The sequence below is a fragment of the Tursiops truncatus genome, chromosome 3 (assembly GCF_011762595.2).
Source record: "Tursiops truncatus isolate mTurTru1 chromosome 3, mTurTru1.mat.Y, whole genome shotgun sequence".
NCBI lineage: Eukaryota > Metazoa > Chordata > Mammalia > Artiodactyla > Delphinidae > Tursiops > Tursiops truncatus.
The window spans coordinates 113,915,451-113,940,371 of record NC_047036.1 but is presented as its reverse complement, the minus strand read 5'-3'; the positions used below and the strand labels follow the sequence as shown (position 1 = coordinate 113,940,371).

Genomic DNA, 24,921 nt, shown 5'->3' with positions numbered 1-24,921 from the left:
CTCTCCCGTTGCGGAGCACAGGCTCCGGATGCACAGGCTCAGTGGCCATGGCTCACGGGCCCAGCCGCTCCGTGGCATGTGGGATCTTCCCGGACCAGGGCACGAACCCATGTCCCCTGCATCGGCAGGTGGACTCTCAACCACTGCGCCACCAGGGAAGCCCTTTTTTGTTTGTTTGTTTGGTTGGTTTTTTGTTCTTTCCACTTATTAATAAAATTTTCATATATATAAAAAAGTTGAGGGAACGATATAATAAATACCTATTTACCAATGTTTAATGGTTATTATCATTTAAGGACATGGTTGAAAAACTGCCCTCCAAAAGGGCTCTTCATAGTTTATACCACCCCTTGCAAACACACACACACACGTACGCGCACACACACACACACACACACACACACACACACACACAGACACACACACACAAATATAAGAGAGAGGATGCTTTTAGTTTTAACAGAAAGAAATGAGTCTTCAGACTCTTGGTTTGAAGAGGGAAGAAAAGGTCCCTTTCCAGGAGGGTATTTTTGGTCAGATGCATCTTTTTATCCCTTTGTCCTTGTCTGTCCTATGTCCCCACCCACTCCCATCTCCCAGTCCTTGGACACACACATTCAGCCTTCTATATCACTCACCTATCTGTCCTATTTAGACGCATGGCCAATAGGCCCCTTTGTTTGGCCTCAGAGAACATGGCCAACCCCTTGATTTGAAAGCTGAGATCAGTGATGGAAGATTTCCAAGCTGCCATTCTTCTATGGTTCCAGCAAAATCCTTTGGGTGGAATCTTCTGGTTTGTGTTCTGTGAGGCTCTGTCATCAGCTAGTAAACAAGCCCCTCTGGAGGGGGTGGGGGGAAGCAAGATGCATGCACGGGTTACCATGGGGACAGACGAACCGTCATAAATGTTTGGGATCTTAGCTTGACAAGGTTTTAGCAGTTTGGAGTAATTTCTTTGTCAGTCTTCCATTAAGTCACTCCTAATGAATCACTGGGAGCGTTTTTGCTCTTCAGATGAACCTCACATGAGCACGATTCGGGCAGAGAGCAACGTTAAAAGGAAGAAGGAGACAACAAACAGTCATTAATTTGTCAACTCTTTGAAAATTGAGTGACCTTTTGTTGGAGGAAGTTTCCACAAGTCACAGGAGTGGACCACAAGTTCACATGGTGTTTTTGGATTAAATCTTTGCTTCTTGGTCTCACCAGGTAGCTTAATATCCCCAGGAAAAGGGGTCATGGAGGTTCCTCAAAGGAGGAAAGGGGGCACTAAGAGTTGACTGCTGGGCCCTCCACTCGACACCCCCTCTCATTTGGAGGGTACGAGTGGTGTAGAGTTTGTCTGTTCTTATCAAAGGACCAGTTTCCATGTAAAATGTGTGTAAAGGGTTCTCTCTTCCTACCCCCTCTCCACCAACTTCAGCATGGGAGGGTGTGCCATATTTGACGTCACTGTGGAACTTGGTGGCCACGCCCCCCCCCCCGAGTCCTCATTGTGGTTTCAAGGCCCCCCATGATGATGCTGCCACTCTCTGTAGTCTCTCTCTGTAGTCGTGTCTCACACCACCCCTGCTGCAGCCTGCTGCCGGCCTGATGAAATGTTGCCATTCCCCAGACTTGCCACAATTTCTCTTACATCTAGAATGGGAGCTTCTTTTTACCCAGAATGTTCTTCCTCATCCTATTACCTGGGTTAAACCCACTTTTCCATAGATAGCAGTCTGTCCAGGAGGTCTCACCTAACCCACTGAAAGGCTGGATGAGGTACCTCCCCCATCTCCCATAACATACAGACCTTACCCTCATATTGCGTGTCTCCTCTGTTGAGCTGTGAGCTTCTGGAGGGCAGGAATGATATCTCGTTCACTCTAGAAGTCCCAGCCTCCAGCCTGAAAAAATGGGCCTGCACAGAACTGATGCTCTGCAAATATTAATGGAATAAACCCAGGCATATGCCACACCCCCAGGTGACTCTCAGGGACCACAAAATGGAACATTCTCTCATCTTAGCATCTCTGAGGTGGTACCCTGCTCTGCTGTTCCAGGTATTATGACTGTTTGACAGTGAGCTTGTAGGATGTGCCCAAAGACAGCAAAAAGTCTTGATTCAGAATTTTCCAATCAACGTAGCTAATTAAAAATTAACTCATACTGAAAAACAAGTTCAGAAACAATTACGATAATTAAAATATCAGTACCTTAATTGAGACCAAGCAGTGAGCTTAAAAAATAAAATTACTTTCAAAAAAAGCTTACATGAAGCCTGTAATTAACTTGCTTTTGAATTTGATGTTTTTCAGCTTGACAAAGTTCTGTTTAAATTAATTCATTCTTGGTTTTTTTTTCCCTTTGAAAAACCTTTTCGTAAAAATTATTGAAAAAATTAATTGGACATGTATCCTGTGCCAGTTGACACTTGATTGGTTTTTGTAGGTGGGCAGGAAAGATGAAATTAACCTCCTGTGGGTATCTGCTCTGTGTTAGGCATAGTCTCTTGGTTTTTTTTTGTTTTTATTTTGCGGTACGCGGGCCTCTCACTGTTGCGGTCTCTCCCGTTGCGGAGCACAGGCTCCGGACGCGCAGGCTCAGCGGCCATGGCTCACGGGCCCAGCCGCTCCACGGAATGTGGGATCTTCCCGGACCGGGGCACAAACCCGTGTCCCCTGCATCGGCAGGCGGACTCTCAACCACTGCGCCACCAGGGAAGCCCTAGTCTCTTGTCTGAGTCCACATGAGTCCTCAAGGTATTATGGTAGAAGAGGTAGAGGGGACGCAGGGCTTCGGCATCTTGTGGGGAGTGATGCGTCCTATCTTCAAGCATGCGCTGGGAAAGAGAGGAACTTGGAGCGCAGTTTCCAGAAATCATTAGCGCCTTGACAAGGAAGCTTCTACCCCTGGTAACGGTTATCATGAACTCTCAGCCCTCTCTCCCTACCTCCTCACCTGCACAATTTCCCTGCACCTTATTAAAGGGCCTCTCAAATGCCACTTATTTTTCTGATCTCCTATCATTTCCTCTAGAAAGTGGAGCCGCACAGCCCTGCCCAGTACAGGTGTGGGTGCCTTTCAGTCACCACGAGCCTCGGGGCTGCTGGGAGAAGCGTATTTGAGAGGCAGTATTTACATGGAGGTGGCACGCTCCTTTACCATCCTCATCCCCTTTCAATTCCAGTACTGCTGTTTTTCAAAAACAAGATGCGTCCTGGTGATTAAATAAACGATGACAGCTTGATTTGTTACTGTTTTGTTGTGCTGTGAAGTTCATTTACTCTAAATAATTCCCATGCATGTTTGAAGTATTCAGACCCTGGTAATTAATTTTTAGCAGACTTGATTTCTATATGCAAATCGTTAAATACGTGTATGAAGTTAAATAGCTGATGATTTTTATTTATTAGTATTTCTGGTTGGAGTTTTTTTTTTTGTTTTTTAAGAAACGTTAGCCTTAAGAATTGGAGGAGGGTGATCTATAGTATTAGCCTAATGGTAGGGTGACAGATGTAGCAAGCTTGCAGAAAAAAAATTGACAGCCACTGGTCAGGTGACTCCTTTGGGGGGTTGCTGCATTTTAGAGGGGGTGGGCAGAGGGCACAACTGCCCAGGGTTGGCATCCCCACCTTCCGGGGAGCACTGGGGCCGTGTATGGTGCATCGGGGCATCCTGTGTGGCCCAGACAGCCAGACTCCCTGGCTTCCCTTTACCTTTACTCCTTAAGTCTCAGCCTGCCCTGAAGGCCTCTCAGGAGCATGGCACATCTGGGCTCCATACTTGGTGTAAGGTGGGACCCCACATCCACCTTTTAAAGGAGACTCTAGGTGATTTTCATGCTGCTGGTGTATCGTGGTGGAGTTTGGGTTCTGGAGTCAACCGACCAGATGTCACATAGCGTCTGCCCCTCTCATCTTCTTTGTACAATGGGCACAGGAATGGCAGCCGCCGCCTTGGGTGTTTGCGAGAATTAAGTGCGGTAATCCAGTTAGAGGGCTTCGTTCACTGCCTGCATGTCAAAAGCACTGGACACGTGTGAGTTATTGTTCTGGTTATTTCGGAGGCTTACTGTTCACTCTGCGAACAAAAGCCAGGCACACAACAAATAACAAACACCTATGAGGTGCTTCACATGTTTCAGGTCTGTTCTCAGCACTTACAATGATGCATTCATTTCATCCTCTTGATAACCAAAAGTGATAGTAGGGACTGCTATTATCCCATTTCACAGAAGAGAAAATTGAGGTATAGAAGGTCAGGAAGCAGTGAAGGCAGAATTCACCTTGATCACTGGGCTCCTCCTTGCTGTGCTCACTGACTTACTCTCCTTGAGATTGCACTGCCCCTTGAGGCCATCTGGATCCCAGTGTGGACATTGCATGTCTGTGAAGTTGGCTGCAAAAGCAAGAAGAAGCTCAAATTTGGCAATAAATCTTGTCGTTTGGTCCTGCAGATTTTGAGACCCTAGGCCAGCCTGGTGTTTGCCATCTCTGAGATCTACTCAGTGAAAATCCCAAGCGTTCTACAGCGCTTGACACCTGTCAGGAAATGCCTCACTTGGTACCTGTGGCCCAGGCTGCCAGGGATGTCTTCATCCTGTGGTGGCCAGAAGTGTGAGAAGGGGCAGTGAAGGGCCAGCATGGTCATCCTCAGCAGCCATCTGATCGTCATTCATTGTTAGCTCGGTGCTGCTTGAGTCCTGGAAAGCAAGTCACAGCTGGCTGGACTGCTGCCCTGGGGTGAAGGTGGAGGGCAAAGCACAAGGAGAAGGCCACTGGCCTGAGACGCACCAGCCTCCTGGCTTCTCGTGAGGACGTCTCAGGAGGAAAGAGAGCTCCACCTGGGACCAGGAAGTTCCCGCTGCAAGCTTCTGAAAGGCCCAGCCTCGGAGGGCTCTGAGGGCAGACACAGGCCCCCAGCCACTCACTTCCCAGAGGCGAAGCCCTTAGCTTAGGAGCTCGGAGTGAGCACCCTGTCCCTGGGGCTTTAGCCTCTCTCTCTTGCAGCCCATCTCCTGCTGCTAAGCCCCAGGCAGCCGGGCACATCCGCTGGGGAGTAGGCTCTGCCAGGTGACTCCCCTGGGACCATGGCCTGGGTCTCGTTGCTCACCTGACCGGCCTGAGAATACACCCTGGTTTCTGTTTGCGGAGGCTGAAGCTGCCTCAGTGGAGGGAGCCGCCCTGAGCGGTTCAAGCCCCAGAAAGAAATACCTTCGGGTGTAGTGTGTTCAGGTCCCTTGAGGAATTCCCAGCAGCCGTGGGAAGAAAATGGCATTGCGATTCTGGGCCTGGGTGGTTTGACGGGAATCCTGACTTCCTCTAAGTGCGGGGGGATCATGATTGCTGGGGGGCCCAGGGTCTGATGGGAGTCCTCCCATTTCTTGTAGCAGTTGTCCCTGCTTGGGACGCCGATTTGTTTAACTGACGTTTGCGTGGGGAGCGTGACCTCGCCTGGCTGTGGAGAGCAGTTACGACAGGCTGGCCACCTGATCGGCTTTAGGACGCAGAGCTGGGAGATGGCACCGTTGTTTTTGTTTTGCAGAGGATTTCCTGTGGCCTCTTGTCTGCCCTGATGAGCGTGTACACCTCAGCCTGTGGAGTGTTGCTTAGCCAGGGGCCCGCTGCCCTGCCTGTTCTAGGAAATGCTGCAGGGTATGATCTGCTGGCTTTGGAGACCCTTCTCCAGTGACTTGGTCGAATCAACCCCCGGCCTCATTATTTCCACCCACAAAGCCCACTTTCTAGTCAGACTAAATATCTTAGGATTGCCCAGCCACGCCTGTCTACCTTGGAGTGTGCTGGCCGCCCTGCCTAGATTGCCTGTTCTAGCTTTGATTTCTAAAATCCTGCCCATCCCTTAAGACCCAATTCACATATTAATGCCTCATTAATCCTTGCCCCAGAAATTGATCTCTCTTTTTCTCTCAACCTCTGTTATCATGTTATATGCCTGTCATGGCCCTTATCGGATTCTCCCTTGCACAATAAATATTTCTGTGTCAGCCTTTCCCCCCACCCGTTTATGTCATAAGTTTGTCTTGTTCATCCTGAAGTTCTTCACAAAACTTAAAATGGCTTCTTTGTGCTCACAGTCTGTGTTGATGGAACTGAAGCCAAAAAACTCCGTCCTCTGGGACTTTCTATTGTAGGAAGTAAGTAAAATTGGGCACAAAGTCATAAAAAGCAATAGCAGACAAATAAGCGAAGAGGGAAATGTGGCTTTTGGTCCGCTGAGCACACAAGATTCTAAAGGAGTTTTAAAAGTAGTTCCTGGCCAAGATGAAGACACTGAAACTCCCCAAAGCACAAAAGAATCACTCTCCTGATGTTGAAGAAAACCATGTGGAATAGACACAGAATTCTACCCCCCCCCCCCCCCACCGTGTGGGTTTTCATTCCCATCCCCTCCAGCCTAAGTAAACAGTGCAGGGTGCAAACACATGGTCTGATTATTTCCCTCTTGTTTATTTGAGTAGAAATAGAAATTAGATTTCCCTGGAGGTCCTAACTCCTCTTTTCATGTTCTTTTTGCCTCAGCTCTGGACCCATCCAAAGACCCCTGCCTAAAGGTGAAATGCAGCCCGCACAAGGTGTGTGTGACCCAGGACTACCAGACTGCCCTGTGTGTCAGCCGTAAGCACCTGCTCCCCAGGTAAGCCGCAGGCTGTGAGGTCCTCTCCAGCCAGCAGATCTGGGGTACCTGATCTCTGGGGGACAAGGGAGAGAGGGGGAGCAGGTGTTTGTATCTGTGTCTTATATGGTACGTGGTGTACGAACTCTTGCTGTGTGGTATGAATCTCAGTTCTCAAACACATATTTGCAAAGAGAGTTAATATCTTAGTTTCCTTTGAATCAACTTTATTTGACTCTGAGTCCTCATCTGAGCAGATGAACAGAAAATCCCTTCCTGGTGATTATGGTGGCCCTTCCTCCTCCTGGGGTGACCTCAGGATCCAGGAAGCTTCTAGCTAAGAAAACAGGGGCTGTACCTTTAGTCTTCTGGTTGCCACTGACATCCTCCCTACGATAATCCTTGGAGGTTCCTTGAGGTTGGTGGGGCTGGGGGTTGTCTGCTTCCATGCTCCATGGGGCGTGGGTGTCTTTGCCAGGCCGAGAGTACTGGTGTGGGGTTCTGCTGCCTCAAGACCACTAGGCCACCATTCCTTCTGAGAGTGTGTCTTTCTATTTCTCCAGCCCAGGGGAAGTCTCTCCCCTCCTCTTCAGGGTTGTTAAAGCCTTTGTCCCTTACTCCCCACCCATTCCCAGCATTCAGTGGGCTTAGGCTTTTACAGAGAACAGAAGGAGCCTTTGAATTCAGGCTACATCTGCCTTCAGTCCTGCAGAAATACGTAAAGCAAGAACACACACACACACACACGCACACACACACAGCCCCCCAATAGGCTTGCTTTTTTCTTTTTCTTTTTAACATCTTTATTGGAGTATAATTGCTTTACAATGGTGTGTTGGTTTCTGCTTTATAACAAAGTGAATCAGTTATACATATACATATATCCTCTTATCTCTTCCCTCTTTCGTCTCCCTCCCACCCTACCTATCCCACCCCTCTAGGTGGTCACAAAGCCCCGAGCTGATCTCCCTGTGCTATGGGGCTGCTTCCCACTAGCTATCTATTTTACATTTGGTAGTATATATGAGTCCATGCCACTCTCTCACTTCATCCCAGCTTACCCTTCCCCGTCCCCGTGTCCTCAAGTCTATTCTCTACGTCTGTGTCTTTATTCCTGTCCTGCCCCTAGGTTCTTCAGAACCATTTTTTTTTTTTGATTCCATATATATGTGTTAGCATATGGTACTTGTTTTTCTCTTTCTGGCTTACTTCACTCTGTATGACAGACTCTAGGTCCATCCACCTCACTACAAATAACTCAATTTCATTTCTTCTTATGGCTGAGTAATATTCCATTGTATATATGTGCCACATCTTCTTTATGCAATCATTAGTTGATGGACATTTAGGTTGCTGCCATGTCCTGGCTATTGTAAATAATGCTGCAATGAACATTGTGGTACATGACTCTTTTTGAATTATGGTTTTCTAAGGGTATATACCCAGTAGTGGGATTGCTGGGTCGTATGGTAGTTCTATTTTTAGTTTTTTAAGGAACCTTCATACTGTTCTCCATAGTGGCTGTATCAATTTACATTCCCACCAAAAGTGCAAGAGGGTTCCCTTTTCTCCACACCCTGTCCAGCATTTATTGTTTGTAGATTTTTTGATGGCCATTCTGACTGCTGTGAGGTGATACCTCATTGTAGTTTTGATTTGCATTTCTCTAATGATTAGTGATGTTGAGCATCCTTTCATGTGTTTTCAGGCAATCTGTATATCTTCTTTGGAAAAATGTCTATTTAGGTCTTCTGCCCATTTTTGGATTGGGCTGTTTGTTTTTTGGGTATTGAGCTGCATGAGCTGCTTGTATATTTTGGTGATTAATACTCTGTTGCTTCATTTGCAAATATTTTCTCCCATTCTGAGCGTTGTCTTTTCCTCTTGTTTATGGTTTCCTTTGCTGTGTGAAAGCTTTTACATTTCATTAGGTCCCATTTGTTTATTTTTGTTTTTATTTCCATTACTCTGAAGAGGTGGGTCAAAAAGGATCTTGCTGTGATTTATGTCATAGAATGTCTGCCTGTGTTTTCCTCTAAGAGTTCTATAGTGTCTGGCCTTATATTTAGGTCTTTAATCCATTTTGAGTTTATTTTCGTGTATGGTGTTAGGGAGTGTTCTAATTTCATTCTTTTACATGTAGCTGTCCAGTTCCGCCAGCACCACTTATTGAAGAGGCTGTCTTTTCTCCATTGTATATTCTTGCCTCCTTTATCAAAAATAAGGTGACCATACACGCATGGGTTTATCTCTGGGCTTTCTATCCTGTCCCACTGATCCATATTTCTGTTTTCATGCCAGTACCATACTGTCTTGATTACTATAGCTTTGTAGTATAGTCTGAAGTCAGGAAGCCTGATTCCTCTAGCTCTGTTTTTCGTTCTCAAGATTGCTTTGGCTATTCGAGGTCTTTTGTGTTCTCATACAAATTGTGCAATTTTTTGTTCTAGTTCTGTGAAAAATGCCATTGGTAGTTTGATAGGGATTGCATTGCATCTGTAGATTGCTTTGGGTAGTAGAGTCATTTTCACAATGTTGATTCTTCCAATCCAAGAACATGGTATATCTCTCATTCTGTTTGTATCATATTTAATTACTTTCATCAGTGTCTTATAGTTTTCTGCATACAGGTCTTTTGTCTCCTTAGGTAGGTTTATTCCTAGGTATTTTATTCATTTTGTTGCAGTGGTAAATGGGAGTGTTTCCTTAATTTCTCTTTCAGATTTTTCATCTTTAGTGTATAGGAATGCAAGAGATTTCTGTGCATTAATTTTGTATCCTGCTACTTTACCAAATTCATTGATTAACTCTAGTAGTTTTCTGGTAGCATCTTTAGGATTCTCTATGTATAGTATCATGTCATCTGCAAACAGTGACAGCTTTACTTCTTCTTTTCCATTTGGATTCCTTTTATTCCCTTTTCTTCTCTGATTGCTATGGCTAAAACTTCCAAAACTATGTTGAATAATAGTGGTGAGAGTGGGCAACCTTGTCTTGTTCCTGATCTTAGTGGAAATGGTTTCAGTTTTTCATCATTGAGAATGATGTTGGCTGTGGGTTTGTCATATATGGCCTTTATTATGTTGAGGTAAGCTCCCTCTCTGCCTACTTTCTGGAGGGTTTTTATCATAAATGGGTGTTGAATTTTGTTGAAAGCTTTTTCTGCATCTGTTGAGATGATCATGTGGTTTTCATCCTTCAATTTGTTAATATGGTGTATCACATTGATTGATTTGCATATATTGAAGACTCCTTGAATTCCTCGGATAAACCCCACTCAAGCATGGTGTATGATCCGTTTAATGTGCTGTTGGATTCTGTTTGCTAGTGTTTTGTTGAGGATTTTTGCATCTATGTTCATCAGTGATATTTACCTGTAGTTTTCTTTCTTTGTGACATCTTTGTCTGGTTTTGGTATCAGGGTGATCGTGGCCTCATAGAATGAGTTTGGGAGTGTTCCTCCCTCTGCAATTTTTCGGAAGAGTTTGAGAAGGGTAGGTGTTAGCTCTTCTGTAAATGTTTGATAGAATTCTCCTGTGAAGCCATCTGGTCCTGGGCTTTTGTGTGTTGGAAGATTTTTAATTACAGTCTCAATTTCAGTGCTTGAGATTGGTCTGTTCATATTTTCTATTTCTTCCTGGTTCAGTCTCAGAAGGTTGTGCTTTCCTAAGAATGTGTCCATTTCTTCCAGGTTGTCCATTTTATTGGCATATAGTTGCTTGTAGGAATCTCTCATGATCCTTTGTATTTCTGGAGTGTCAGTTGTTAATTCTCCTTTTTCATTTCTAATTCTGTTGATTTGAGTCTTCTCCCTTTTTTTCTTGGTGAGTCTGGCTAATGGTTTCTCAATTTTGTTTATCTTCTCAAAGAACCACTTTTAGTTTTATTGATCTTTGCTGTTGTTTCATTCATTTCTTTTTCATTTATTTCTGATCTGATCTTTATGATTTCTTTCCTTCTGCTAACTTTGTGGGGTTTTTTTGTTCTTCTTTCTCTAATTGCTTTAGGTGTAAGCTTAGGTTGTTTATTTGAGATGTTTTGTTTTTTGTCGTAGGATTGTACTGGTATAAACTTCCCTCTTAGAACTGCTTTTGCTGCATCCCATAGGTTTTGGGTTGTCGTGTTTTCATTGTCATTTGTTTCTAGGTATTTTTTGATTTCCTCTTTGATTTCTTCAGTGCTCTCCTAGTTATTTAGTAGTGTATTGTTTAGCCTCCATGTGTTTGTATTTTCCACAGACTTTTTCCTGTAATTGATATCCAGTCTCATAGCGTTGTGGTCAGAAAAGATACTTGATACGTTTTCAATTTTCTTAAATTTGCCAAGGCTTGATTTGTGACCCAAGATATGATCTATCCTGGAGAATGTTCCATGAGCACTTGAGAAGAAAGTGTATTCTGTTTTTTGGGTATGGAATGTCCTATAAATATCAATTAAGTCCATCTTGTTTAATGTATCATTTAAAGCTTGTGTTTCATTATATATTTTCATTTTGGATGATCTGTCCATTGGTGAAAGTGGGGTGTTAAAGTCCCCTACTATGAATATGTTACTGTCGATTTCCCCTTTTATGGCTGTTAGTATTTGCCTTATGTATTGAGGTGCTCCTATGTTGGGTGCATAAAGATTTACAATTGTTGTATCTTCTTCATGGATTGAACCCTTGATCATTATGTAGTGTCCTTCTTTGTCTCTTGTAATAGCCTTTATTTTAAAGTCAATTTTGTCTGATATGAGAATTGCTACTCCAGCTTTCTTTTGATGTCCATTTGCATGGGATATCTTTTTCCCTCCCCTCACTTTTAGTCTGTATGTGTCCCTAGGTCTGAAGTGGGTCTCTTGTACACAGCATAAATATGGGTCTTGTTTCTGTGTCCATTCAGCCAGTCTGTGTCTTTGGTTGGAGAATTTAATCCAGTTATATTTAAGGTAATTATCGATATGTATGTTCCTATTACCATTTTCTTAATTGTTTTGGGTTTGTTATTCTAGGTCTTTTCCTTCTGTTGTGTTTCCTGCCTAGAGAAGTTCCTTTAGCATTTGTTGTAAAGCTGGTTTGGTGGTGCTGAATTCTCTTAGTTTTGCTTGTCCATAAAGGTTTTCATTTCTCCATTGAAACTGAATGAGATCCTTGCTGGGTAGAGTAATATTGGTTGTAGGTTTTTCCCTTTCATCACTTTAAATATGTTCTACCACTCCCTTCTGGCTCGCAGAGTTTCTGCTGAAAGATCAGCTGTTAAGCTTATGTGGATTCGCTTGTATATTATTTGTTGCTTTTCCCTTGCTGCTTTTAATATTTTTTCTTTGTATTTAATTTTTGATAGTTTGATTAATATGTGTCTTGGCGTGTTTCTCCTTGGATTTATCCCCTACAGGACTCTCTGTGCTTCCTGGACTTGATTGATTATTTCCTTTCCCATATTAGAGAAGTTTTCAACTATAATCTCTTCAAATATTTTCTTAGTCCTTTTCTTTTTCTCTTGTTCTTTTGGGACCCTTATCCATTTGAATGTTGGTGCATTTAATATTGTCCCAGAGGTCTCTAAGACTGTCCTCAATTCTTTTCATTCTTTTTTCTTTATTTTGCTCTGCAGTAGTTTTTTCCACTATTTTGTCTTCCAGGTCAGTTATCCATTCTTCTGCCTCAGTTATTCTGCTATTGATTCCTTCTAGAGAATATTTAATGTAATATATTGTGTTGTTCATCATTGTTTGTTTGCTCTTTAGTTCTTTGAGGTCGTTGTTTAACGTTTCTTGTATTTTCTCCATTCTATTTCCAAGATTTTGGATCATCTTTACTATCATTTTTCTGAATTCTTTTTCAGGTAGACTGCCTGTTTCCTCTTCAGTTGTTTGTTCCGGTGGGTTTTTGCCTTGCTCCTTCATCTGCTGTGTGTTCCTCTGTCTTCTCATTTTGCTTAACTTACTGTGTTTGGGGTCTCCTTTTCACAGGCTGCAGGTTCGTAGTTCCCATTGTTTTTGTTGTCTGCCCCCAGTTGCTAAGTTTGTTTCAATGGGTTGTGTAGGCTTCCTGGTGGAGGGGACTTGTGCCTCTGTTCTGGTGGATTAGGCTGGATCTTGTGTTTCTGGTGGGCACTACCACATACGGTGGTGTGTTTTGGGGTGTGTGTGACCTTGTTATGATTTTAGGCAGCATCTCTGCTAATGCGTGGGGTTGTGTTCCTGTCTTGCTAGTTGTTTGGCATAGGGTGTCCAGTACTGTAGCTTGCTGGTTGTTGAGTGGAGCTGGGTCTTAGCATTGAGATGGAGATCTCTGGAAGAGCTTCTACCTTTTGATATTATGCTGAGCTGGGAGGTTTCTGGTGGACCAGTGTCCTGAACTCAGCTCTCCCACCTTAAAGGCACAGGCCTGACACCCGGCCGGAGCACCAAGACCCTGTTAGCTGCGTGGTTCCCCACCCCTCCTCGAAGCTCCTTTTGGATTTGCTCACGCTTCTTTTTTGGAGAGTCCTGGACTCTAGGCTTGCTTTAAGAATGGAGTTGGGTGGGGTGGGGGTGGGAGAAAGGTGATTTTAGTGTCATTTTCGCCCTTCTCCCTTTACTACCTGTACGATGGAGAGGTGTTGCGATGGGCATTAGAGTTACGCACACTTAGATCTGGCGACTTTCTCTGCTCTTCACCTGCACTGCACCATAACCTTAGGCAAAGAAAGCAGCCTTTCTGGAACTCAATTCCCACTGAAATCTGCCTCCCTATAACTTGCTCTTTGGTTCCAGTTTGATCCTGGGACCATGCAGAATGGGTGCTGTCCCACCTCTTAGTTCTTTATTTTATTTTATTTTTTAAAAATAAATTTATTTATTTTTTAAAAATAAATTTATTTATTTTTGGCTCTGTTGGGTCTTTGTTGCTGCATGCAGGCTTTTCTCTAGTTGCATCGGGTGGGAGCTACTCTTCATTGTGGTGCGCGGGCTTCTCATTGTGGCGGCTTCTCTTGTTGTGGAGCACAGGCTCTAAGCGTGCGGGCTTCAGCAGTTGTGGCACGTGGGCTCGGTAGTTGTGGCTCGCAGGTTCTAGCGTGCGGTGCAGTAGTTGTGGTGCACAGGCTTAGCTGCTCCACAGCATGTGGGATCTTCCCGGACCAGGGCTTGAACCCGCGTCCCCTGCATTGGCAGGCAGATTCTTAACCACTGCGCCACCAGGGAAGTCCCAACCACCTCTTAGTTCTTGACGTCTGAGCAGTTCTTGCCCGTTTGGCTGCCCCTCTTGGGACACACTTTAATATACCTCAGTCCTGTCCATGGTTTCCACAGAACGTGTGTGGGGAGCTCCCATTCTTGACATTGTTGTCCAGCAGAGAATCAGCACCCGGGGAGTAGCCTGACAGCGTGGAACAGAGCCCCTGCCTACTCTGCCCCTGCAAACCTGACACTGCAGCAGCAGACCTAGTCTCTGTGGTCACCTAAACATAGTCAAGCTTTGTCTCCATAAAAATGAGATTCGAGGTATTGTAATGTGCTTTGCTCTTCCCCCAGGCTGGAGTGTTCTCCCTGGAAGCAAAGATAGATCTCACCCCTGAAACCTAGCATATGCCAGGCATTGTGCTCAGAACCTGCATCCTTGAATTCCTTCATCCATTTTGCCAAGTTGGTACTTATTTTTGTCTTCATTCTAAAAGTGAGAGAACTGAGGCAGAGAGAGGAGTCAGTCATTTGCTTGTATATCTAGTAAGTGGCAGCCATGATTCAAACCCAGGACCGTCGAGCTCCAAAGCTTATGTTTTTTGTCAGTACCATGTTTTGGCCTCGTCGTTCTATCCATTCATTTTTGTCATTTAACAAAAAGGTACTGAGTACCTACTATGTGCCAGGCCTGTGTTAGGCCCTGAGGCTACAGAGGTAAACAAGAGACCCTATTCCTACCCTCAAGAAAAATCAAGTTCACTGCAGAGTGGGATGTGAAAAACATTTTTTGTTGTTGTCGTTATTCAAAAATACTTTTAAGGCATGCATACTCTGAAAAAACTCTCCTAGATTCTCCTGCCACACATGACTTCTTCCTTCTCTGAAGGAGGGAAGATGTGGCCTCTTTTGCAGCAAATACCACATACTCTTTGGAAAAGTGCTGTATTGTTCAGCCATGTGGTTTTGTGTGTGTGTGTGTGTGTGTGTGTGTGTGTGTGTGTGTGTGTATAACACGGATAGTCCATTGCCTGTTTCCTCCTAGAATAAAGTCCCAGACAAGAGATTTTTATTTATAAGCTCAAATCTGTTTGAGACAGAGGCAGCAACCTCACTGGTATTTGGGCATATCCAGGTGTCAGTGGTGTTTCTCTGGGCATGCCTTGTTTCTGTGTTGGAAGCACCACCACTTTTTTGCTTGTGTTGGAAGCGTAATTCTCATCTCCTGCATCTCCTGGTGGCCACAGAGTTACAGTGGTTAAGAGCATAGATTTGGGAATGACAGCATTCTAAGCTCATTTCCGGGCTGGCTACTTTCTAGCTATGTGACCTTGGCAAGTTACTTGACCTTTCTGAATCTGGGCTTCCTTAGCTGTAAAATGGATTTAATGAAAGCACTTACCCCTTTCCTCTTTACCATTTGCTGGGATACATCCGTTAGTAATTCTTGCAGAGAGGGTTTACCAGTGGTTAAGCTTTGCTAATCCTTTGCTTAGGACGTTTGGTGTGTATTTCATTTTGTGAGAGGTCAGTAAGATGGAGGGGTGTAAGGTACGTAGTCCAATGTCACATGACAACCAGCCTTACAATTACTAAAACAATTATGGTAAGAGGTATATTATTGTCTGATTCATTCTGGAAGGTCAGCCAGAAAACCCTCAATTTGCATGCTCCTGAGAAAAAGTAGCTCACTCCAGGGGCCCTGCCCACTTTCTTGTTCTGCCCTTTGGAGTTTCTTCCCGAGGAAGCCTGCTGCCCGCTTTGTGATTCACAGCACGTGAGGACTTGGAAGAAGATGACATTCCTGATGATAGGCACCCTTCATTCGCTGGAAAAACAGCCCAAAGAGGAGGCTTTGACTGAGGGGCGTGCCCACTCTGTCATCAGGATTTGGGCGGTGGCCTGCACCGGCGAGAGGCTCTACAATGGTGGTGGCTGTAGTTGTGGGTCTAGCCTTCCCCCTCCCTCCGTCTGGGAGGCCGAATTACTCAGCCCGTACCAGCCCAGTGCACACCTCTTCTTAGAGTCCTGGACCCCTTCCCAGATGAAACATCTGTCCTTCCTCATTATACTTTAGGGGTCGCCTGTGACCAGGGAGGCCATGTTGACGATTCTATTTATTCATCCATCAGGGAAGTAATGTTTCTCTCTGTGAAACATCTGCAAGCAATCCCATCAGCCAGTCTGGCCTCTGCAGCAGCTCGAGAGGTAAATCCTGCCCGCCGGACAGTCAGGAGCGCACACACGTGGAGAGGCAGCGGGGTCGGCCTGGGGCTGCTCGTGCGGCTACAGATTTGGGCTGTCTTTGCAAGCGGACTGAGACAGGAGGACAGTAAGCGCATCCGTGGGAGAATTTCATTAGCTTTCTTCGCCCTCGGAGGTGGAGTGAGTGGAGAAGCGGTTTGACACGTGGGTCTGTGGCTACACAGTGTCAGGGCGGCTGGACAAGCAACTTCATTGGGGGACCACGTGGGGCACCTCCCCCCAAGCCCTGCTGGAACGCTTCCCCTTTATTAGAATGGCATTTGGGTTTGTAGCTGGTTTCACTGAGAGGCTTCAGCTGAACTCACATTCCCTTTGGAGGATTCTCTTTGGACGTTCTCTGTTTCATCTTTTCCTGCTGTTGAGCAGTATTGAGCAGGGTTGGGAGAGGGTAAATTCTTGGAAGCTTGTTCGTCTTTTAGGTGCTCCAAGGGGGCCATTTATACACTTAAGAGCAGTGTGAAGGCAGCCTGGAGTCACGAAGCCTTCTCTCAAATGACTTTTTCTTAATATTCTAATTTATTGTTGATATCAGAGTAGTTGATGCTCGTTACAGAAAACACTGAGAGTGTAGACAAGCAAAAAGAAACAGGAAATAGGCGATGGTCGCGTAATCTAAAAGCAGGAATTAAAATATTCCAGCACAGGCTTCCCTGGTGGTGCCGTGGTTGAGAGTCCGCCTGCCGATGCAGGGGACGTGGGTTCGTGCCCCGGTCTGGGAAGATCCCACATGCAGCAGAGCGGCTAGGCCCGTGAGCCATGGCCGCTGAGCCTGCTCATCCGGAGCCTGTGCTCCGCAACAGGAAAGGCCACAACAGTGAGAGGCCCGAGTACCAAAAAAAAAAAAAAAAAAAAAAAAAACCAAAAGTAAAAACTTTGATCTTCAAAAGACACTGTTAGACTAATAAAAGGACAGGCCACACTGGGAGAAAATATTTGCAAAACATATGCCCAACAAAAGGTTTGTTTCTAGAATATGTAATGAAAGCATATGTCTATATAAAGACTCACTCACAAATGTTCATAGCAGCTTTACTTGTAATAACTGGAGGCTGGAAACAACCCAAATGTCCATCAACAGGTGAACAGATAGCAAGTTGTGGCATATTCATTGCAATGGATTAATACTCAACAGTTAAAAAAGAATAAGCTATTGATACATGCTGTAACATGGACGAATCTTATAATAATTATGCTGAGTGAAAGAAGACAAAAATGTATATTGTATGAGTTTCATTTACATGAAATTTTAGTGGGTATAAGCTAACCTATGGTGACAGAAAACAGATCTTTGTCTCGGGGAGCAGGTCATTGGGGTGCCTGAGCATTCTTTAATGCTTGATATTACAAAATGGACCTTGGGGTAACAGTTAAGTCAGACTCTGCTCTTAGATGCCAAAGGTCCTATTGGCAAATGGCTTTGTTTGGGGAAGAAGAGTTTTTAATGCAGCAATGTGTTACTCTCTCTGACTTAAGTTTTAAAAATATTCTCTTAGCTCTTCTTAAAGAAAATACCCTCTTAGGGGGTGATTTATGGAAAAAATGGACAGAAGCTCACACTACCTGCAGAGGGATCTGCTCTTAGGAATTCGCTGCCGGTGGGATGGCTCGTTCTGATTTATTGTTCTGGGTGGGCGAGAGATGGGGAGGGCTTCTCCCTACAGAGCGCTGAACATCGATTTTACCTCTCTGTTGCCATTGATTTTCATTTGGAGAATGGAAAATTGAAGCATTTGTTTTAAGCCTTCCAGATAAGCTACATTCTCAAATTCTGCATGTGCATTGTGACTGGGAGGAAAGGATGTCAGGATGGGACTTTCGGTGTCTGAGTGTGCCCTTGGAAGCCTTCTGGGAGCAGTGGGAACTAATCTGTTTTTAAATAAGGAGCCAACAGCTGGTCTTCCCAATGGGCCAGGCCTTCTAACGTAACGGCCCTTTATCTCTACTTCCTAATTATCTGGAATAACAACGAATTCTCTGCACCAGTGAAGAATTCAGATCCAGTCGAGGCTGGCAGTGCAGTAGACCAGTCGGAGAGCTCTCAGTCTTTTATGTGAACGTGAAAAAAGGAATCAAAGTGTCTGAGGTCAGAGAGAATTACATCACAGAATGTGCCTCAAATACGAAACTCTCAGAGGATATTTGAAAGGATGACGGTATTTCATCTCAGTTTTGTTTTACAACAAAGCACTGCCTCCTGCTACAGAGGCTTTGAACAGGTCGATTATACACATACGCCTGTCTCAGTTTGGGAGACACACGGCCACGTGGAAGGTGGGTGAGTCCTAGGCTTTCTGGTGCTTCGCAATTCAAGGCGTTGTTTCCAATTATTGTGATAATGCGCACATCCCTTGCTACGATTTTATATGTGTATAGCTCATCCCCTTTCTCCGAGGGGCCTTTGAATTGCCTTGCGTTCTGTGCTAACCTCGAGGGATCTTCGTCTGCCATCTTCTCTGGATAACGTGCTAATGAGGGCTTGGTGCTATTTCTAGGCTATTTGTGGAATTAGTGCAGCTGAGTTTTCAGTTTGGGCCAACTTCTGAGTCAGTCACCTTTCTAAACAGAGAAACCACCACTGTGGTCTGTTGTATTGCAAATACCTACCACTGGGCACTGAGGGAAACATAGGGAGGGTGGTTGGTTCCAGAGCTGCCACTCACTGACCACCTACCATGTTAGGCTCACTTAGCAGAAGCATCCTTGCTGATTTCCCACAGCAGTCTGTAGGTCTGTATTATGATCCCCATTTTACAGATGGGACTACTGAGGTTCCATAAGGAATTCCCTTGGTTGCACAGGGCCGTAAGGGGTAGGTTTGGAACCAGGATGGAGGGATGCCATACAGCCTCCTCTGCTGCAGAGCTATGGGTATGAGCTCTCCCTGGCTGCTTTTGCCTGCAGTGCTGCACCAGCCCACCAGCCAATCTGTTCCTGATCCTAGATGCCCGTGACACATAGGCCTGGGACCGTCTCTCCTAACTCTTGCCCCTCACAGAGCGATTGGTGAGGGCCCGGGTATTAACCCCATTTCTTCCTTTCTGTGCCAAAAGCAATAATTCCGGATGCACTATTTCCCTTTGTGGTTTTTCCAAAAGCAGTCATTCAAACCACATGTCACTTAAACATAGAGATGTTTAATTACTTTAAACCGCAGCCATTTTTTTTTTTTTTTTTTTAAAGAACAGAAGGACTCTATGCCTCTGCCCGTGAGGACCCAGCTGCTTCTGAGGCCTTCACTGAGCAAGGTTTCACAGCTCAAGCAAGCCAGTTACCTACTCTCTGCCTTTATTTTCCTCTCTGAAGCTGAGGGTGTTGATTAGACGAGTTGAGGACCAAAGCAGCAGAGAGTAGAAAACAATTCATAATGGAGGTGTGAATAACTGTGTGGAATTTGTAGTCCCCTGGAGCAGGGGAGAGGAGTGAGAGGCAGATCTTGCATTGGAAGGCAAATTCACTAGGCAAGTTTTATAAATGCATTTAAAATATATTAAAATCACGACTGCCAGTGAAATGTCCCAGACTCATATCTTGCCCTGCCTTGGTTTCCTTTCATTTTTTTTTTTTTTTAATACCACGCTTCCGGTGCCAAAGCAGTGTTACGTCTGAAGACGAGAGTGGATGAGGGCAGGGTTACCTGGCGAGGCCTCCTGGTCTGTCTCGTGGCCTTCTGCCTGGCTGGGCAGTTTCTGGGTGAGTCTCTCTAGGATCAGAGCCTCTGCCCTGCTAGCATCCTCTCCAGCATCCTCCGCCAGTCTGCCATCTCTGCCTCCTGGGCTGTGCTGCTGGAGCGGGGCCTCCTTCCAGAGGGGGCAGTTCCGTTTCTAATGGACCCCAAAGCACTGGGTCCTTGTCTTTTTTTTTTTTTTTGGACCAGGTACTATCTGGAGGAGATGGAGAATGTTTTGTCGTGGAATTCTCAGAAGGTGCCTGTGCCCAGATGCAAAGCCGCTGGAGGGCTAGTGAGCCAAGCATCTGTGGAGATGGGAGTGGCTGTGACAGGGACTGATCGAACGCCGCTCCCATTTCCTCGCCGTCTCTGTTAGAAAGCATTGAGTGTACCACCCTGCTCTGTGGTTCTGCCCCAGATCACTGGGCTGCAGTTGCTGTGCTTCCTGGTGCCCCTGCATGTTAAGGAATGCACGGAGTGGCATGTTTTATGCATCAAATTGAAATGGATTAGAAAGAGGAGGTTAAGGGGGGTGTGCAGGTTTTGGAGAGGTCATTGTGAGGCATGATTTCCACCAGGGCTCAAGGCTTGCTGGGTGGCGCACAGGTGGGAATCGTTTTATGAGCACACCTGCCCTTAAACATAAGGAAGCAGACAAGCTCCAGCCCCCCTGCAACTCCCCGAAGTTGTGTGTTGCCTGCACATTCTGGGCCACTTTCCAGGATCCAGGGAGAGCAGTGTCCTGGTGTCCAGGGGAGCAAGGCCGGTGTGGCCTCGGGACACATCATCTTCTTTTGCAGAAGTGATCTGATTGATTTTTCCCCTTTCACTTACTTCTGTTTTAATTTTCTTAAACTTCTTTCCTTCACCTTTGTTATTAATAAATCTACTGTGGCTCGCTTGCTGCTCTGCCGAAACTCATCAAGATCCCAACTCACAGTTTCCAGTTTAGACATTTTGCATCAGATTAATTCAACCAATGAACCGTGAAAGACATTCTTGATGGATATCAGGCGCCAGAGTAGGGCCTATCTGGGGCACCGACCATGAGGGTTCTGGGGCCAGAAAATGGACTCGGGATGATTTAGATGGGCATCCGAGGCTATCTTTAGGTGTACTTTTGTTTTAAATAGCATGTTCTCAAGCTAATATCCTGTCTTTAATGTCCCTCACAGAGGGGATGGGCAGCCGGCAAGGCCTTCCATGAATAGAGGGACAGGAGAGATGAAAGTTAATTAGTCTGGGGACCTTGGTACCTTTCCAAGGTGCACTCTTAAGTGATGTTGTTCATGGGTACACACTGAAATGAATGTGGCTGTCTTACTGAAGAGTGAAAGGCCCCTCTTCCGGACTGTCTTTTCCATGGTCCCGCTGCAGCCAGGTTGCTGGGGTGTCCTGCTTCCCATTTACCTGACATGAGAGAGGAGGCTCTGGCTCAAACCTCCATGGCTATGAGGATTCCCAAGTGGAGGGCAAAGCGTCGGGGCTCCCCTCCGGCCTGGAACTAGTGTCCTCTTGGCGGGTACCAGGGAGGCCATCTGTGAAGGTGATGGTGATGAAGGGCTTTTGGGCTTGAGTCCATCCTGTCATCACATTGGCAGGACTGGTTCTCAGAAAGGGGCTCCCATGCTCTGGTGATGGTGGGTTGAATGTCATTCATTCAGACTCCACGAAGTTGGGGTCTGCGATCATTTCTTAAACAAGTGTTTATGGTGCTTTCCACTTGCCAGACACTGCTGTGTGTTTGGAATTCTGTGATGAATGGACACAGTCTACCCTTGTGGAGATTAAAGTCTGTTGGAAAAGACGGGTATAAAGAAAGTATCATATAAATTGTGCTATGCGTTAAGTAGGATAAGAGCAGGATGCCATAAGAGAGGGTCACTTTAGGTTGGTTGAAGGGGGTGAAAGGTGAAAGGTGCCAGGTGGGGAGAAGGTACAGAGTAAGGAGAAGTGGTTTTTTTTTTTTTTTAATCTTTATTGGAGTATAATTGCTTCACGATACTGTGTTAGTTTCTGTTGCACAGCAAAGTGAATCAGCCATATGGATACACACATCGCCATATCCCCTCCCTCTTGAGCCTCCCTCCTATCCCACCCCTCTAGGTCATCGCCAAGCACCGAGCTGATCTCCCTGTGCTATGCTGCTGCTTCCCACCAGCCGACTATTTTACATTCGGTAGTGTGTATACGGTGGATGCTACTCTCACTTCGCCCTCCCACCCCATGTCCTCAAGTCCATCTCCTATGTCTGCCTCTTTATTCCTGCTCTCCATCTAGGTTCATCAGAACCTTTTTTTTTTTTTAGATTCCACATATATGCGTTAGCATATGGTATTTGTTTTTCTCTTTCTGTCTTACTTCACTCTGTGTGACAGACTCTAGGTCCATCCACCTCACTACAGATAACTCAATTTCGTTTCTTTTTATGGCTGAGTAATATTCCATTGTATATATGTGCCACATCTTTTTTATCCATTCATCTGTCGATGGACATTTAGGTTGCTTCCATGTCCTGGCTATTGTAAATAGAGCTACAATAAACAGTGTGGTATATGACTCTTTTTGAATTATGGTTTTCTCAGGATATATGCCCAGTAGTGGGGTTGCTGGGTCATATGGTAGTTCTCTTTTTAGTTTTTTAAGGAACCTCCGTACTGTTCTCCATAGTGGTGGTATCAATTTACATTCCCACCAAGAGTGCCATCTGGGGAGAAGGTACAGAGTAGGGAGAAGTGTTCTTGGAGCTGGGGAACAGCCTTTGCAAAGGCCCTGGTTCAGGGAAGGGAAAGGGCCTTGGTGTCCTAAAAGAAGTGAGAGGAGAGAGGCCTGAGCTGCAGAAAGGCAGTGATGGAGGGGACCTGGCTGCATGCGGCCAGAGAGGGAGGCAGGGCCCAACCCTACAGAGTCTTGAAGGCCACGGACGGGGTCGGCTCTCAGGCCAGGTGTGAAAGGAAGTTTTATGTGGCTTTAAGCCAGAGAGTGACATAAAAGTGTGGCTTAGGATGGACTGAATTTTTTTATTACTTTTGGATTATAGTTTATTGCAAAAGCTTTTAAGAAAGCATCAGAATAAAACAATTGTCCATGAATTGAAGAAGATTTAAAATGACCACTGTTAAAGATCTGGTAAGAGTTTTTTATAATATAATCGACAAGAAAATGTGGACCGAATTTTCTTGAATTCTTTTTCTTAAAACCAGATTGTGTGCTATGTGAGAGGAGCTGGAGGACTCTGGGTGTGAGTGTGTGTGTGTGTGCACGCGCACGCACGTTCACCCCCATTCATGCACACATGCGCTCACAGGACCATCCTAAAGCTCCCCTCTTTGGAGCTGGTAGCCTAGCAGAGGGGACTAGGGACACAGGTGCCTACAGTCTAGGCTAGGAAGTCAAAAGTCCCATGAACTAAAGTTAAAACTCCAAGAAGGCAGCAGCCACTTCCCCCTGTAGTTGGGGCTGGGCCATGGGTAGAAGGCAGGGAAGGGGCAGCATGGACCAGTGGTATTTACTAGTATCCCTAGTAGTTTAAGAGCATGTAAGGACTCTGGCTCAGACGCTGTGTGACTTGCTCAATCCTGCACAGCCTTTATGTGGCAGAGATGGGGGACCAGGGCAAGGCTGTCCAAAGCCCGGCTTCTGTGTAAGGGCCACTTTGCCTTCCAGACACTTTCCTACATGGAATCTGCATTTTCTTATCAGAGGATGACTTTAAAGTAATGCTGGAACATAGTAGGTGTCCAGTGAAAGGTAGTCTCCTATCTGAGCCTCCAGTCGCTCAAGGAACCATCAGGTGGGGTGATGATCCTTGCCAGCTCACGTGAGCTCACATCTAGTGAGTTCCCTGCCACAGAGCACATCCCACCCCCCACCCCGATCATGCTCATCCCACTTACTTGTAATACCTAGTTCCCTCTGGAGTATAACTCCAGGTCTTGGCACTCTGCAGGTATTCACATTACAGCACTTCTGGTGGGTATTTTGGCCTCATTGGCCCCCTAGTTCCATTTTGGAGAATCTATCTCATGGAAGCCAATAGAGATACACGTAAAGATCTGTATTCCAGGATGTTCAGTGCCCTTGACTACAGTGTTAAAGAAACAGAAACAAGCTCCTCATGGTCCGTCATAGAAGAATGCTTACACACACCAGAGTGTGCTTTCTGTAGAATCCCCTTCCTCTAGGTGACCTCTGCGTTAACTCTTGCGGTATTGGCAGCCTCCTCCCCAACCTCCTGAGATGGAACCTCTGTCCTGGGACAGCTCTCACTGTGTTGAGAGATCTCCCTTGTGCTGACTCAGAAGGTTTTCTCTTGGTAACTTTTAGACATTGGTCCAGGTTCTACTCTGGAATAGCATTAGGGCACAGGGTTACTGCTCCCTGTGCCAACACATTCTTGAGTATCTCGTCTGTGCATAGGAGCAGCTGGGTACCTGAATGAGCATAGTCCAAAGTAGCCAATGATAAAGAGCTGCAGGGCACGAACAAGGGACTGGGAACATAGGACAGACGTGCTTCAGGGAAGGGGCGGGGCTGTCTGAGACATCTTCTGCGAGGAGTAGCCTTGGAGCTGGCCCTCGGGAAAGGGTGGGAGGAACCTGGCCGGAGAAGGTAAGTGTTGGAGAAAACACAAGACCAAGGGAGCTAGGCTTCATTCTTGGCCGCCCACCCAGAAAATTCCCTACCAGTGAAGGCCACAGAGGCGAGAAGGAACTTGTCAAGGGCTCTAGCTTCTCTCCTCTGACCTTGACTGTGAAGAAAACTTCCAGAGCAGGAGAAAGTTATGATGCAGATGTGGCCATGCCTGTGTTCTGCGGCACTGGTGGTGGTGAATGGTGCCACGTTGATGGTTTGCGGATGATGGTGTTCAGCTGGATCTCCTTGGATCCGTGTCTCTGTCAGCTTCCAGCCTGTCTCTGGGCCTGTCCTGCCAAGGCGGTATCCCCGATGCCATCTACCCACCTCTGCTTTGTTTTGCCGACTTGTTCTTCCTAAAGTGGATCATATGCAGCCTTCCTAGGATGGGGTTGCTTTGCTGCTGGTGACTAGAAAACAAACGTGGCTATTTTTTCTCTCATACGCATGTCCCATTATAATTAACTGCCCCTCAGGAACGCAAGCACGTATTTTCTGAGACGATAGCAGCAGAGCCCATGTTAGAATTCCACTCACCCTCTTGTGCACACCTGAGCTCACACACACTTAGCTGGAAGTCGTGGTAGCAA

The 24,921-nt window shown here is 45.8% G+C and overlaps 1 protein-coding gene across 2 annotated transcripts in view; it reads left to right on the top strand.

Moving 5' to 3' along the window:
- The window catches only part of SPOCK1 (SPARC (osteonectin), cwcv and kazal like domains proteoglycan 1), a 548,887-nt gene that overhangs the window by 370,621 nt on the left and 153,345 nt on the right, over positions 1 to 24,921 (top strand). For both annotated transcript variants that reach the window (XM_073802558.1, XM_073802557.1), the window contains exon 4: positions 6,528 to 6,642. In XM_073802558.1, the coding sequence (XP_073658659.1) occupies positions 6,528 to 6,642 (115 nt within the window). The remainder of the gene's footprint in view (positions 1 to 6,527; positions 6,643 to 24,921) is intronic.